Source organism: Dermacentor andersoni, chromosome 7, assembly GCF_023375885.2.
Source record: "Dermacentor andersoni chromosome 7, qqDerAnde1_hic_scaffold, whole genome shotgun sequence".
NCBI lineage: Eukaryota > Metazoa > Arthropoda > Arachnida > Ixodida > Ixodidae > Dermacentor > Dermacentor andersoni.
Window position 1 is genome coordinate 166,881,381 of NC_092820.1, and position 16,447 is coordinate 166,897,827.

The window sequence follows — 16,447 nt, forward strand, 5'->3', positions numbered from 1 at the left end:
CGACGTCGTAGTGGTGACAGATACATAAGCTGTGTTCAATCGTTTCTATGGTTCCACAAGAGTCGCACGTGCGCGTATCCCCTATTCAAATGCGGAACGAGTAGGCCTTTGTAAATGTCACCCCCAACCAGAGGCGGCACAATACTGTCGCTTCAGAGCAAGAAACTTTTGTTGGCACTTGTAGCTTTAAGGGCGGATCAAGCCTATGAAGATGACACTTCGAGAGGCTGGGAGAAGACCAGTATTTGTGCGTCATAGCTGTAGCCAGGGTAACAGGATGCCTACCTGGTTGACCCCTGCGTCTTTATTTCTGCTTGGTGTATCCTTGTTTCTTAGTCGCACGGAACATGTAAAGAAGACAAAAATTCTCTTTCCTATTTCAGGCCACGGTGCCTCTGCTGGATTAGGGTCGACCTGGGGCAGCTCAGGTGAGTAGTGTCTCTCCGCTTATGGCGAGACACACTGCCAGCCAAGTTAAATAAACATTGCTATAACAATTGTGCACTTGAAGTTATGCTTCAGTATCAGTTGAACCTTGTTTTGAACTGTGGGACATCTACGTCTCATATTGTAATTTGCACGAGAACGCTTCTAACCAAAGGGGGCTACATATCTCGTTTTTTTTTGCTAGTGCTGCTTTCGGACTAACGATGGTTTCAACACTTGATGCGAGAATAGTTTGGCGAGTGGGTGAAGACAAGCATGCAATAACTATAAAATTTGTTTTCACTTTTGGAACGCTTCCTGCATTTGGCCCACGTTTTCTCGCGAGAAGAAAGTGCTGAAGTTTACCGATAAGTTTCTCCTTTTTCCTGCATTTAGATGTACACATTCAAGTCGTAATAAGCGTCATGGTCCTCTCTTTGTGTATTTAGGCGGTAACTTGTACCGAGAGCTCACCCTAATCAATGCGTCTGCGGAAACGTGCACGGCGAAAAAAGGCGCTGATACCATTGGTCTTGAACGCATAGGGGAGAAGGGTGCACCTACTTTTGGCGTATTCGCCGCTCAATATGCTAACTTACGAAAGTCGGTTGTGTAACTTAAACTCTGGTTCTGTGTGACCAAATCGGTGTTTCTATGCTTTTCAAAGCAAAGAGAAATCGTATATATTACGGCGAATTTTTTCTACCTTCAGAACATTTCCCTCTCGTCTCCATCTCGATATTTTTTCCAGCATTTTTGATTGCTCAGACCTTACAGGTACACAACCATAATCGAGTTTTGTAAGCTAGCGTTTTCCAGTGGCCGTGATCAGGCAAACTTCCAAATAAAATATTCAGCGACAAAGTATATTTAGGTAATTTATTTACTACTACAACTCCTAGATGTCCATTGAGTCCTGGCATTACCATTAACGTGCATGCCTAACTGCACACCATCAAATTTGCCTTCTTCATTTCAGGCCACAGTGGCTCTGCTGGAGCAGGATTGGGTACCTCAGGAAGCTCAAGTAAGTACCGCTTTCTCCACTCAAGGCAACGATCATTGTCACTACAAATAAATAAATAGCGCTAAAGCATTTTCCACTCATTGCGGAGGTTTTTATGAACTTGAATACCACCGTTTTCTAAAAGTAAAGAAACAATGTTATTTCTTTTACGGTGAACAGTTGTGTGCGGTATCGACTAGAATGAACATGCACCCTTGAAGTCTTATCATAGAAAGGAAACTTAACTCAAGACGTCTTTCACAATTGGGATGACGACGTGCTAGAACGCGAAGGATGATGATGGCGATTGTTAAAGAGATTAACGTCGCTAATGGCGTCACATTTCAATCAGACTGGCGACAAATAGTCAGCTAGCCAGTGTGAGCTGTGTACGTGTGTCAATGCTGCAATTTGGGATTCTCTTTATCTCGTAAATCCACAGAAGCGTCTGACAATCCCGTTCACATCTTTTCTGTGTTTTTCTTTTTCTCTCGAGCACTTTGTCTCTGGCTGATCTCAACCATTGTCCATGTAATGCTCTCACCATCTTTGAACACCAGCATTTCTCTAAGCCAGATTACAATAATAATCAATGAATCAATCAATCATATATTTACCGCGTCCAGGAACAAACTTGAAGTCTGAGTGTGGGTGCGCGCGTACATAAAAAGATGGCCGGCGAATATCAGCAAGAAAACGACGAATAAATATAACAATCTTCAAAAGAATAGTGCACAGACAAGAGGCAAGGTGAATAAAAAAGAAAAAGAAAGGAGCAGAAGCGCAGTTGAACAATATGAGACGCTATGACACAATGGCTCAAGGCTCGGAAAAGAACACGAACAGTAATTTTTGAAAAATATCAGTATTAGGAAAGTAAGCGTTGTAAAGTCTGTATTAAGGGGATGGTTGAGTGTTGGTCATGATAGTCAGGAACTTGGAAAAGTCTATGTTCTCTAGTGAATCGGACACACCGATTAGTTAGTAAGCAGTGAAGTGTTTCCTTGCATCCCTCGCTTTCCACAAAGCTCGTTGAGCACCCCGACCACTAATAAATTCATATTGTTTAGGAGATAAGGCATTCTGTATCTCAAAAGAGCTATACAAAACAAAAACTTTTGCGAGAGTTACCTGATCCTTCTGGAGATAATAAGGGGAAATAAAAGTATCGTATCTCATTTCCTCTTCAACAATAAAAGCATTTACATATGTAAGAATAGGCTGCATACATTAACGTGATCAAAGGAAGATTAAAATAAGGAGTCACGGAGAAATTTAACACACGTAGGGTAATTAATTGTAGCAACAGTACAGCGAGGATATTGAGGCAATCTTCGACCGTTTTCTGCTTATATTTGAACAAGTCAATGTTCATAACTCTAATCAAGCAAACGGCACCCGACAAGGAAGAGAAAGGCTAGAGTTCGTCTCAAGATTCTGCTTACACTTTCATTTGGCAATCATTTAATAGATGTAATGACCACTCAGACACGCGCATTGGAAATATGCATGGCCAAAAACTAGAGTTAAGAGATGAACAAATAAAGCAGTTCATAGCAAAGAAAGCTATACATCCTCCTTTACTTCCTTGCCGGGTAATGAAGTAGCCTTCGTGTCCACTAATTAGAAACAAATGCGTAATGTTGTCTGGCATATTCGTAACAGTGAGCACTAAGTATCGATTATATCATTTACAGCGGTCGTAATTAAAAAAAAATAATTTACCTCGATGTCTTCTTAAGCTATTTATATTCCCATGCAGCCCGGTAACATCATCAATACAGTTAGAAGCTGCAATGCCCATCGATGAAAAAGTCCATGAATTGAATAGTGTAGAACTTCATCATGCCCAGCAAACCGATTCCGAAATGTCGCCCAGAAAACCAGCGTCAGATCACACTGGAAAGTCATGTGAACTGCCGCGTCACCTTCATTTTACGACGAAGCATATCGCCATCTCTAACACAAACAAACTTAATCCCATTATATTTTGCTTGTGCACGAGCTATACAGAAAACCTCCCTGTTTCCCCGCGTTAACTTTTGAGAACAAAATTTTTACCTTACTAACGCAACATGTTCAAACACAAGCTTTTTGGTCTTGAGGGCATAACAAATAACAAATGAAAAAGAAAATACTACTGGTTACACAGCCATTTATAAGGAACCACCGCAGAAGCAAACCTGGTAATTGCTGAAACTTTCTTACCTGGCACGAGAAGCCAGTGCACAGTAGCTAACTCATTTGCCATAAAAGCTCAATTCTGAACCTAGAAGGAAAGTGAGTCATCATTTCAGCAGGATTCTCTCTTGGGGTAACCGGAATACCATTTATTAAGGAATTGAATAGGCAAGCATTGCTCAGAGTCATTGAAATCAGCATGCAGTTTCTGATCTCAGGAACATCGCAAGGACATGTTGTAATAAAGGGTTTACTGCGCTCTAAACAGAAGGACAACAAAACTAGATGTGGACAGCACAGACTTGCAACTGAATTGTATGGGCTGAAAAATGGCATATATATATATATATATATATATATATATATATATATATATATATATATATATATATATATATATATATATGTCACGCCCTTATTGCGAGATGAACTTCCACCAACTAGCCCAACTTGCTGGTCCAATTGAAAAAGTACCTGAGCCTCAAGCACAGAAACCTGTACGACAATGTTGCCTCAGACGCGCCGCGAGCGTCTGAGGCGACATTTGTTTCAGCAAGCTGCAATATTTATCTGGCAAAAATTGAACTGACTGTTGAATTTTATGAATAGCAGTCTTCAGGATTTATAGGTCGCTTATGAGTGCTAAAAAGACGTCCATATTGGTATTTACTTGAGAAATTGAGCAACTTTTTCGTACCAAACTGGGTATACAGCGTGGCCCCACTATCACGAGAAACGCGTCCCCTCCACCTCGGGTCAGGGCCAAGATCCTTGCCAAACCGCTTCCTTAGAATACAATCGCAGGGATGCACGAAGCCAGTCGTGGGGCTCGCACAAACTCTCTGCCCGATCGCTACAATGGCCTCCCGGATGTGCTTTACGCGGACGCGGCTCGTTATCCTTTCTCTTTTAGCTACTCTCACTTCGCAGTCTGCGCGGTGACCGGCTCGGTTCAAATCGCTGCCTCAGCAACCATTTCGAGACCCAAATCGGAAGCTGCGGAAGAAGCAGCCACCGCTCTCGCCATGCTAAATCCGGGCATCCGTGTAGTGGTCAACGGCTCTAAGCAGGCCATCGCTAGCTTCCTTCGCGGCAGAGTGACTTCACCAACCCTGCATCTCCTTGCTAAATTATTACCAACGTTAACCACATGTTATTAAGGCAACAGGCTATCTTACATTATGAAAAACGGTCGAGGGCAGGTGATAGGGGCAAGACTGTAGGAAAGGTCATTCCAACCTGACGTTGCGCTTGGAAAGAAGGCGGCGGAAATATAACAGTGTGGGTGCTTAGTCACGTGACCTGAAGGATATGGCCGATGTGATGCGATATGGGCGCTCGTTGGGTTTATAAAGCTCGCACGCTCACTGGCACTGTAAGGCAACTTATGTAACAGGGCTAAAGACTCAATCTGACAACGATGTGAAAGCTTGGATGGGGCTGATTCTGTTGTTAATGAGAATACGCTGGTATGGTACCAATAAGACGAATGAATGAGCCGGGCTGCGCGATTATGTACTCTTGCAAGTATTTATAATGCATATTTCATACAGGTTTGAAATGGCAGCCGCATATTCGAGCTTTGGTATGGCATGGGGTTTATAAGACAGCAACTTTAAGTGCTGAGGAGCATGAGCTAAGCTACGTTTTAGTAAACCTTGTATTTTGTTCGCAGATCCTACTATGTTGGCGACATGCGTAAACCAGGTTAAATCATGTGACAAGATGACTCCCAAGTACTTAATTGATTCGACTACTTCCACGTTGATGTTACCGATTGTGTAAGGGAAAGATAGGCGGCCACGACAGTGCGAAAAAGATATTGATTTACATTTAGTTGGGGTGAGTAAAGGTAAGTCGTTTATGTACATTATAAACTACAGGGGTCCCTGTTCTCACCCCTGGATGACAGCGGACGTTATTGGGAGAGGCTAGAAATGTTCTCACTAACAAGGACAGATTGGGAGCGATTGATAAGCAATGCTTCAATCCAGTTAAGAGCGCTAAAGTTAATATTTAGGTTATAATATCATTTATGTCCTACCGGTGAATTTCAGCATATATACGTAAAAAATCTTTAAAAACAATGATTTTTCAGGCTTCGGTGGATCTGCAACTGGAGCTTTGGGATCTTCGAGTGGCTTGAGTGAGTGCACCTGTCGCTATTTTAAAAATAAGAGCCGTGTTGTATATTCGACTGAACACTACTATAAGATATGCGTTCTTTCAATGATAATGCAAATTAAAGCTCCTACTCCTACATTAACTTCAACATAGATAAGTTGGAAAACGAAGCAGGTTGATCTGACCGGTAGAGACAGCCAGCTTCCACACGGCCAGGCCTGATCAGCACATCCTGCTATGAATTTCAATCATCATGTTTGTGGTGGTACCTCTCTTTCTTCTGGTGTGGCGAAAGCTCTGAATCGTGCAACCACAATATTTGGGAAATTTGCACACGGTTTCTTGAAAAGGAGGGCAATAAGTTGTGAAAATATAACATAACAAGTAATATCAGATTGGGATACTAAAACAACGTTTTTTCTGAAATTGAAAAATTAATGAATACAAACATCATGGTGTCACAATAACTAACAACTTATGCTGCAAAAGTCATGTTTCCCACATATGCAAGTCGGCTTTTCGTAAACTTTGCTTTCTGAGACATAAATTGATACAGGTTCCCCCTAACACTCGATCAACAACTTAATTTACACTCATCCATCCGAAATTTGAATATACATGCATTTTGTAGGATCCTTTCACCAAAAATAATACTGATGTCTTGGAAATGATACAGCACAAAGCGGTAAGATAAATTTTTTTTCCAAACACCGCTCAACTGGCTCCCCAAGAACATTAATGCTAACACACAACATTCAAATATTGCAATTGCGAAGGAGAATTCACAGACTCAAATTCCCTTTTTTTTTTCTGAAGAACAACCATTTCACTCTGAGCCCAGGCCCTTTTATAAAAGCACTTGTAGCACGCCGTACAAAGCATCGACATGCTGAGTCTTAACGCCTTATCTCACGAGAACTAACCTTCTTAATTATTACTTCTTTCCCCGAACCATATCAGATTGAAACAATTTGCCTATATCACATCTATTCAGCATTGATGCTTTTGAACAATTATGTTGTTAAATTTCTTTTATGCTTTTTGTGCGTTCTTTTTAGATATTATAGTATGTAAATATACCAATATATTATATACGCCTTTAATACTGCTCACAATACGCATTGTTGCTCTTTCTCGTAACTTTTATTCGCTTATTTCGCACTGTGTTTTACATCTTGTTGAATTGTATTATTGTTCAATATTATTGTATATTTGCCTTTGTATTTATCAACAATTAATTTTTTGTATGCCACATACGCCCTTCCTGCTTTTGCCCTTGCTGAGGCCTGCAGCATGTTATAAATAAATAAAAATAAACATTCACATTCGTCCTTCTTTCAATCCGTTAAATAAAAGAGTACATTCCTCATAGGAAACACAGATTGAGTTTTGAAGGAGGCTTTCAAAAATCAGACTTTTTTTCTTTCGCTCGCCTGCTGCTGCTTTTCCGGTATCTCGCCGGATATACGTTTGGATATATACAAAAACGTGATATCCCAGCATGGTAGGTTCCAGAACACCGACCTAAATTAGAATGTTCAACGACAAAGCTGTAACAGTGAACAAACGTCTCTTCTGCACACCAATACAATCAATATCGCAATAAAACCCAAACATGTAATCTCGCCTCGTGCGTATCTGTATAAGACATATTTTGATGAAATAGCTCATGATATTCAAATGCTTCTTTCTTTTTCAAAATCTTTCATTTTTTCGTTCAAGCTGCTCCATTCTAGAGCCACTGGGTATGGAGACTCCATGTGTGCCCATACTTGGTCAATCACCACGAATATGTGTTGTATGTGCAATGTACAGAACGCCTTAATCTATTCACCACATGTGCCACCACTTATCTGTGCATACACCTCTCCTCAACATTATTGCTTCGGTATACATCAAATATCCCCATCGTGCTCGGGAAATTGTTGCATTGAATTTTTTCTGCATGCATGAGCCGGAATTTGCGTTTGCACTTGGGCATGGCTTGTCAAATGTCTAATGCACGAACAGAAATATTAGATGGGCCAGAGTAGGGAAGTGTGCCGTGGGGAAGCTTAAACATCGCACAAACTTACACACTGCATAGGACAGAAATTGAGAGACCAACACACATAAGATTCAATTATATAGGATTTAAATAACCACTTCAAGAAATATATACGGCACATTCATTCCAACTTTTGCATTTCATCTGCTGTATTTTGTTTTGGTTTATGAAGTCTAATGTCCGAAACGAGTGGTACTCTGTAAGTCTAAGCTGCTTTAGTGTTTCTTTTTCGCTACCCTTTCAGAACAAGTTTTGGCAGAACGGCATGCAAAAGAGATGGCTTTCTTTTTTTCTCTATTGTTTTAGCTCATGGCTCTGGTGCCCTTAGTGGCTTGACTATAGGACATCCGGTTATGACTGGTGGTTCAGGTGAGTGGTGCTGCCACTTCTCCGCAAAACAAGATTTGTCCAGATTATGGAATTGAGCGATACTCCTTCCGAATTCGATAGCGACTTGTTGGGCAGCAAACGAAAGCTAGGACAATAAATTAACCGTCAAGCTTCCCTTCCACTCATTTGTAACCGCACCCGACGCTGTTTGAAAAAATAAACGGACAGGTTTCTATGGCTAATTCATCACGAGTACAACACTTGCTAGCTGAGTACGTTTCCTGAGAAAGGAGCCAGCCGCTCGTAGCGGATAGCATGAAGTCGAAAACTGACTTTGTTGCATGCATTTTCGCTTCACTGACCCCCCTCTAGAGCCCATTTGTGGCAAGCAGACTTCAACACGAGTCTAGCGACCGAACACGCTGCTCCCGACTACGTTCCTGTGTCAGAGGGAGCGAAAGGCACTTGTCAGTATCCGCGATACCGAAGTAAGAAAGTAACCATAGCGGTGATGACTATAACGCATGACTAGCAGACTGGTTTTGTGCATAGCATCAAATGTGCGTTTAGACTTAACACTCAGAGGTACAAAAGCAAACGACCCGAGAAATTAGCAATATATCTATCTTTTTTCTTTATTCGGGTCTTATAAACAGTAATGGAACACCTTTCAACAACGTATTTTTATAGCTTGTATGTTACTCCCTGTGACAGATGTGTTCGCTTCTACCTTGAGGGAACCGAACATGTTGCGTGCGCTTCCTAATTGTTTCCAACTCTACCAAACAATTTCTTGCGGTAGTGAAGTTCAATTGAACGTTGCAAATGTTGCTGCAGGTGAATGAGAGGATTTACAGCTCTTCTTTATTGACACAATTCAAGCACCTCTTCCGAGTGGGAACTTTTGTAATTTGGTGTTCGCGAGCTTCTCGTTTTGTCAACGTTCTGTTGCACCTGTATATCTGCCTAAGATTCGTGCTTCGCTCTCAGATTGAAACTTTTTCCAAGCATTTTATCACTAGCAACTAGGCTAACCAACACGCTGAGCCTCATCCTTTAAAGCCCTACTGCAACAGGAGCGATACGTTTAAGAGCTGTTTCTTTCCTAGAACAATGACTAAAGGGAACAGACTAACACATGCACCAAATACTTACATTGAGTAACCTGTCTTGAAATACTATTGATGTGTTGCTTGTTTTGGTCTGCCCTGGTGCAATCTTGTACGTTTTCATTTATTTTATCTTTTCTGACTGACGGGAAGAAAATATGTGCATTTTATGTTCAGCTATGTCGCATCGAAACGGTGGCCACACTTACATCGAAACGTTTGCTTCATTATTTTACACTTCCTTGACTACGACACGTATGCCTAAATAAACATCCTTAGTTTTGCGTCATTAGCGTTGTTTTCACGTCAAGTATTTCCTCATCGTCATTTTGTAAAAATATTTGAAGCGTTAGCATTACTTACGCAAAACATTCGAACTAAATTTAGCCTAAATATCAGAAACACATCCGTTTAACATTCATACATAAGCGTAAGTTACGCTGATATTTTATTGCTATAACAATTATGTGGGCAATCCAGGGGAATATTTGCCGGTGGAGTGGGCATCACCGCGATGTTCCGTAAAAAGTCTAAGTGCGATAAGAAGCTATCGCACCTCGCACGCTGTGACCTGTGGATGCTAGGGAAAGCGTGCGATGGGAACCCGAGTAGGCTGGTGGCTCGACGCGTGCCCGATGTTCAGGGTCACGTGATCAAGCGCGACAAAAAGGGGGTAGGGGTAGGGGGCGGTTCAAGTGAGCGGGCGTCTCCTCCTCTAGCCCGGCCAGCGCAGCCCACACACTATCTTGGAGGTAATCTCCGGCGGCTGCAAATGGTTTTTGGGTTAGCATAGATAGTCGATTGCTGCATGTGCGCTCTCTTCGCGAGCGCGCCTAGTGCTAGAGGTCATGCAATCTAACGTTTCAGGGACATCTTGGAGGGAGAGGCAGCAAAAGCGCTCGCTCCGCTGTTTCCGCATTTTGATCACGCCAGCGTCGTGACAGTAAACCTTTCGCGGTCATTGAGCGAGATATGTTCGCATTTGTCTCTGTGCGCGTGACACAGTGCTTGCTAATTTAATTAGTAAGCGAATAGTTACGGTGATTTAGCCGACGCAGAAAAGTACGAGCCTTACACTTCGTGCAGTTGGCTAATATTTTGCTATCACTATCAGTGCCAGTTTTTCTTTATAATCACCATATTGTTTGACTCGTGCTAATAAGTCAAGACAGCCCTCTACAGACACAATTGCTGTTTAATGCCGGCGATTCACAAGTTTTTCTTCAGTGCTTATTTGAAGCAATGTTTATGTACAGATAGTATGCAGACGAGCGCGCCAAAATCTACGACTGCAACGGGACCCTCATTCAGTTGACCATGACAATTCCCCGTGTACTTAGATTTAGGCGCACGTTAAAGAACCCCACGTAGTCAAAATTTCCGGAGTCCTCCACTACGGCGTGCCTCATAATCAGAAAGTGGTTTTGGCACGTAAAACCCCATAATTAAAATTACCATGACAAGTCAGAATAGGATTTACACGATTTCCAGCTTCGTAATATGATAACGCAGCGAGGTAAAGTAGAAGTAGACAAGGAATCACAGGAGGATGGAAGCGAATTCATTAGCCGTGGGCGAACAAGGGAAACCTCAGCCTGGAGACAATGTCGGCACGAAGCAGGTTGATTTTTGTCATGCTGGCCTTTGACTTATTCACCCACTTTTGACCAGTACAGGTAAATATGCGTGTTTACTAGTTTCCTTTACCTTTGTCAGTCTTATAAAGTTTGGTTCTAAGTGATGTGAAGCAAACTTCTTATACTTCCGAAGTATTCTTCAAAAACACTGGTATTATTTGCACACTTGTAATGGTGCTTGAAATTATATTGAGTACAAGTTTTATTTTTTCGAAGCAATGAAGCAGAAATTCAATTTATTCTCACAGCGAAATGCTTTACCTCCTATACCCTGTCTCCTGCATTACTCGGTATAACCCCAACCCTCGTGCGGACCAAATAGTTAGAATTTCATTTCATTTATTCTTAGCCTCAGCGCCTCTCGGCATTAAATAGGGTGGTGGGCTCATCAGCAAGATAAAAGTATACATATAATATGAACACAATAACAACAAAAAGAAATCATAACACAACAGTAATGTATATATAGTAGTAATGCAAACACAAGACAAATGAATAAAATATACTAATGCAGAAGTAAGGTTAGCTCTCTAATTCAGGTGCAGTAATGCAATATATCGTGTGTCTAAGTTGCAGTAATAATACAAATAAATCACACCACAACAGCAATGAAGTTAGCATATAACACAAAAAAATCACCTGTAGTACAAACGCTTAGCTATATAATTCTGGAGGAATGAGGTTGGTTATGGCGTGCTTAAGGTGGAAATAATACACACTGAGTAACACGAAAACAAGGTGAGAGCAGGAACCAGCGTCTCTGCCAGTGGTCTTGCCTTTTTCAATGCGGCATATGCTCTCCTCGGCACAGCATACATGGTGTCCCACGTAACTTCAGCAAAACATTATATATATATATATATATATATATATGTAGGCGAATGTATAGTTGTTTGCCGTCGCTTGGAGATACTCAGATTATTTTTTAGTTCTGCCTAATTAGATAATTACCATTAATCAATTATTCAACTTCCCAAATATTGTAATCAGATGAAAAGCGTCAATGAGGAAATTGTAGAGCCGCATCAAAAACTCTCGACACAGCCTTCTTTTGCTCAATACGTGCTACATAAAATTGTTATTCCGAGCGTGAAAGAAACCCGCAAACGCACACAAAATTGTCAAAGCCTTTAGAACTTAATTTTCTTATAGGGCCACGCCGTGCTGACAGATAAAACGTTCGATTACTGTACCTACTCCTACCTATTCCTTTTTGCTCGTTATAAATACTGAAGAAGAACCTAAACCTCTGCAGACTTCGAAAAGAGGAGAGTTGTTTCAAGCCTAATGCGTCTCTAATCTGCGAGCTTCTTGCTGCGAAATCACGACTGCCGGTCACAAACCTCAATGTCCGTTCCTGATCCTTTTCTAGTTTACCTCTTAATAACGCTATAAAGGGGTCCCACGCAATACAAGCGTATTTTAAGATCGTTCCAATGTTCCTTAAACACAAGTTTTTTTCTTTAACTTTTTCGGTGCATATTTAAATTTATTTAAAAAATGTGCCGGAACTAGAAACTTTGTAAGAATTTTTATCAATGTGGCATGCTCATTCTAACGTGGAAGTGAATGTTATGTTGACGTACTTAACTTAATCAGTCGGTTCCAATTGTGTGAGATTCGAAAACGCATGCTTAGCATTTTTTTGCTTGTTTAATCGTATGTGGAATAATTTTGCTATGTTGAGATTGATTTGCAAATCAACACACCAAGACAAAAGTTTTCGGAGGTCGAAACACAATATAATGTCACTAATACAACACTGTCATGGGCATAAAGTGGAACTTTTTATTTCAGGCTAGCTGGAAAATTAATAATGAAAATGAGAAACAGCAGGGTCCCTAAAACTCAGTTCTGGAGTGCAACATATGCTACATCTGCGAATGATGCGGCTCTAACATTTATAGCCAAGGACTGCTAAAGGTCGCTCAGATAGCCTTTCAGACAGGCTGACATGGATTCTGACATTCTTAGAAACGATAACTTGAAACGAGGAGGTTACGCCACACGACAACAAATGCAGTCTTATAATCTGACGATGAGGTGCTACGAAGTCCTCGTTCTTGAGAAATTGTTACAACGGAAGGTATGTTACACAAGAAGGTTAGCTAGAAGGTCATAGCACAAAGACTGCAACGCAATTTGTAACATCGTAGTTTTAATACACACCATTGCTGTAGCAGAAACCATTCATTCGGGGACAGGTTTCAGGAGTGGGCACACAAATTTCAAAGTTCATTCGAAAATTCTAACAGCTGGTTTATTTCTAACGCAAAATTATATTTTTTCTCATGAGTGAAATGAAGTAGCCTATACCATACTGGTTGCATCATCTCTAGTTTGGTTCCATTTACCCTTAACTACTTAAGCAGCTCTCAGTTACATAGTACATCTCGAAGCTGGCATGCTCTTTAAGAGCTATGCTCTGTTATTTGGAATTTTGAAGTAACGGAAATCAACGGGACATCCGTGGAAAGAAGGCACAGACGCAGCACCGACACATACTTTATTATTTCGAATATGTGCAGCCCGCAAATCATTTTCTTCCTTTGCCGCAGGCTTTGATGTATCTCTTGGGGGAACTGCGGGTTCTTCCAGCAGCTCAGGTGAGTGCGGCATTCAGTCTCTAAAGAATGCAAATCTAGATGCCTAATTTCCTTGAATACGGGTATAAATCCGTGGCACTTGTAGAGGTGACGAAAATCGAAGCTCGCATATTGAAATTCACTGTTGTTAGAAACAAAGAAATTTTCTGTGGCGATTTAGCGGTCAATGCGATTAAAATGCGTTGGCGTTGCATCGTACTTCTTTGAGGTCCCGCATTCATGATTTAAACAGCGTTCACCAGATTGAAAAGTGTTGTTCTGCAATTAGTTCTCTGGACACCCGTCCTGCGCCTTAGAGGAGCGAAGTGCAACTGACGATGGGTACGGAACGGCCATGGTAAATTAACTGTAAGCACACAGAGACACACACACATCTTGTATATATATATATATATATATATATATATATATATATATATATATCGTGAGAAGCCAACAAGAAAAGGCACCAAGGACAACACACGAGAAATCACTTGCACTTACTAACTGAAATAAATAAATTGTAATTTAATACGCAACTGAAAGTGGATGAAAAAACAATTTCAAAAAACAAACGATCCCACGCCTTCGCATTACGCGTACGATGCCCTACCAATTGAGCGACCGCAGCGCTGTCCTCTCAAACACTTTCTGGGGTACTTATGTGTTACTACTAGAACTAAGCCTGGGACTGTTAGCCAGCGCCACCACTCACAAACCTTGGTGGCGGATGTGGAACATCCTTTCTGTCGCAGGCGTCACGAGTACGTAATCTTTTAGGGTGAAGGCAACAGGTCAACAAACCCACACATACTACCTGGAGGCATCAATGTTGCCGGATCCGACACCCTCGTTTTGTATTAAAGGGCAGCTTAGCTTAATTCAAGTGGCCATTAGTGCTTTAGCATTCACAACTCATAAGAAATGCTTTGGTGGCTTCGGATTTTATTGCGAAAGCATGATATGCCCCACTACGCGAAAATCAGTCGGCGTTGCCGGGAGCCAAAGATGGTACAAAGAATGGCCGACGCTGCAAAGAATAAAAACAGGTGAAAAATTCGCCAATTCACGCCAAATTTCTCAGGAAGGTTCCTCTTATCCAATTAAATTAATGCCTTCGAAAAGAAAATGTGGCATATTTCGGTTTGAGTGGCAATCACGCCCGGCCCTCCGGGCTGGGACACCAGCATGCTTCCCCGACGGCACGGGGGCTCCACGGTTCTGCCTGACTCAATGTGTGGCCTAGTGCGTGTGCGATTGGGCACGTGACGGCGTAGCCAATGGTGAAGAGGTTGCGTCACGACATAAGTTTATAAAATGAGCGCGTTCACGACTTCCCGTTCTCTTCCAAAGGCCTAATGCTTCCGCATTCCATCAGGTAAACAGTCTTAAGTGTCTCTGCCGAATTCTAACGCGATAGCGTTAAGGGGCCTTGTGTCGCGCGAAATTGGGCGTCCGCGTCAGGCACCGCCGCTTCTCCGTGAGCGAAAAGTCCAGTATATCTTTAGATATATGTATTTAGCACGCCTTACTATATTACGTGTCATATATGCGGGTAATATTGCCACACCATTTTATCACTAAAGCTGTTCATACCTTGTCTTACATTCTTCATAAGATTATTCCTCGGAATTTCCAGAGTGATTTTGAGAATGACAGCCCACAAACAATTGTATGAAACAAAACACCGACAGCGGACATGCCTTTTCTGTTAAATCTTCCCAGACGGAAATATCAAAAGCACGAAACAATAACAGAAACCAGAAAATTATGTAATTTTTTTGTTACGACTGTGCACAACCTCCGGGATAGGCCCACGCAAGAGGCCGCATTTGTACCAGAAAGCTCGCCTTCGTGCATAGCGCTGGCTGCCAGCGTTTGCCGGTAAACATTTCGATTGCACAAGCAGTAGTAGCCGGGAAGCGCGAGAAGCAGTTAGGAATATTTGAATGATATCGCGTTCCACTCTTAAAGGCGCAGCTTAAGCGTCCTTCAACTTTTTTTTGCATTCAGTGTAGGGTAACAGGATGCCTACCTGGTTGACCCCTGTGCCTTTCTTTCTGCTTGGTGTATCCCTGTTTTTCAGTCGCACGGAACATGTAAAGAAGAGCGAAATTCTCTTTCCTATTTTAGGCCACGGTTCCTCTGCTGGAGTAGGGTCGAGTACCTGGGGCAGCTCAGGTGAGTAGTGGTATGTCTGCTTAAGGCGAGAAACACTGCTAGCCCAGTTAAATAAATATTGCCATAACATTTGCGCATTGAAATATATGCTTCAAATTCACTTTAACCTTGTTTAGGGCTGTGAGACATACACGTCTTAGTTTGTAATGTACATGAGAACACTTTACAGCGCCAAAGAGAGGAAATATATATCTATTTCTTTGGTGCTGCCTTCAATCTAAAGGTATTTTCAGCAGATTATGTGAGTGTAGTTTGGTGAGGGGGTGACGAGAAGCGTGCAAGAGCTATAAAAAATGTTTTCACTGTTGAAACGCTTCTTGCATTTGGTCCACATTTGCTCGAGAAAGTGATGAAGTTTACCGATAAGGTACTCCCCTTTCCTGCATTTAGATGCACATCTTTAGGCCGTATTAAGCATTATGTTTCTGTGTTTTTATCTTTAGGCGGTAACGTGTACCGAGAGCTCGCCCTAATCAATGCGTGCGCGGGAACATCAACGGCAAAAAAAAAAAAAAGGCGTTGACATCATTGGGGCTCAACGCATAGGGGAGAAGGGCGCACCTACTTTTGGCGTATTGGCTGCTCAAAATGCCAACTTACGAAAGTCGGTTGTGTAGCTTGAAGCCTGGGTTCTGTTCGATGAATACGATGTTTCTATGCTTTCTAAAGCAAAGAGACGTCGTATGTCTTACGGCGAATTTTTTTTTACAGTCAGGACCTTTCCCTCTCCCCTCCATTCCCCTATTTGTTCCAGTGTTTTTCATGCTCAGACCATGCAGGTAAACAACCATAATCGAGTTTCGTAAGCTAGCGTTTCCCAA

General features: G+C 41.8%; 1 protein-coding gene and 1 long non-coding RNA gene across 18 annotated transcripts in view; one reads left to right on the plus strand and one right to left on the minus strand.

Annotated features, from left to right (window-relative positions):
• The window catches only part of LOC129385288 (uncharacterized), a 482,098-nt gene that overhangs the window by 405,563 nt on the left and 60,088 nt on the right, over window positions 1-16,447 (minus strand). The window lies entirely within an intron of this gene.
• LOC126533097 (uncharacterized) overlaps window positions 1-16,447 on the plus strand; it is a 99,341-nt gene that overhangs the window by 30,444 nt on the left and 52,450 nt on the right. For 11 of the 17 annotated variants that reach the window (XM_055071790.2, XM_055071792.2, XM_055071793.2 and 8 more), the window contains 6 exons: window positions 384-428; window positions 1,406-1,453; window positions 5,712-5,759; window positions 8,091-8,153; window positions 13,419-13,466; window positions 15,579-15,626. In XM_055071790.2, coding sequence (XP_054927765.1) covers window positions 384-428; window positions 1,406-1,453; window positions 5,712-5,759; window positions 8,091-8,153; window positions 13,419-13,466; window positions 15,579-15,626 — 300 coding nt within the window. The remainder of the gene's footprint in view (window positions 1-383; window positions 429-1,405; window positions 1,454-5,711; window positions 5,760-8,090; window positions 8,154-13,418; window positions 13,467-15,578; window positions 15,627-16,447) is intronic. The other 6 variants (XM_055071801.2, XM_055071802.2, XM_055071803.2 and 3 more) reach the window with 4 other exon arrangements.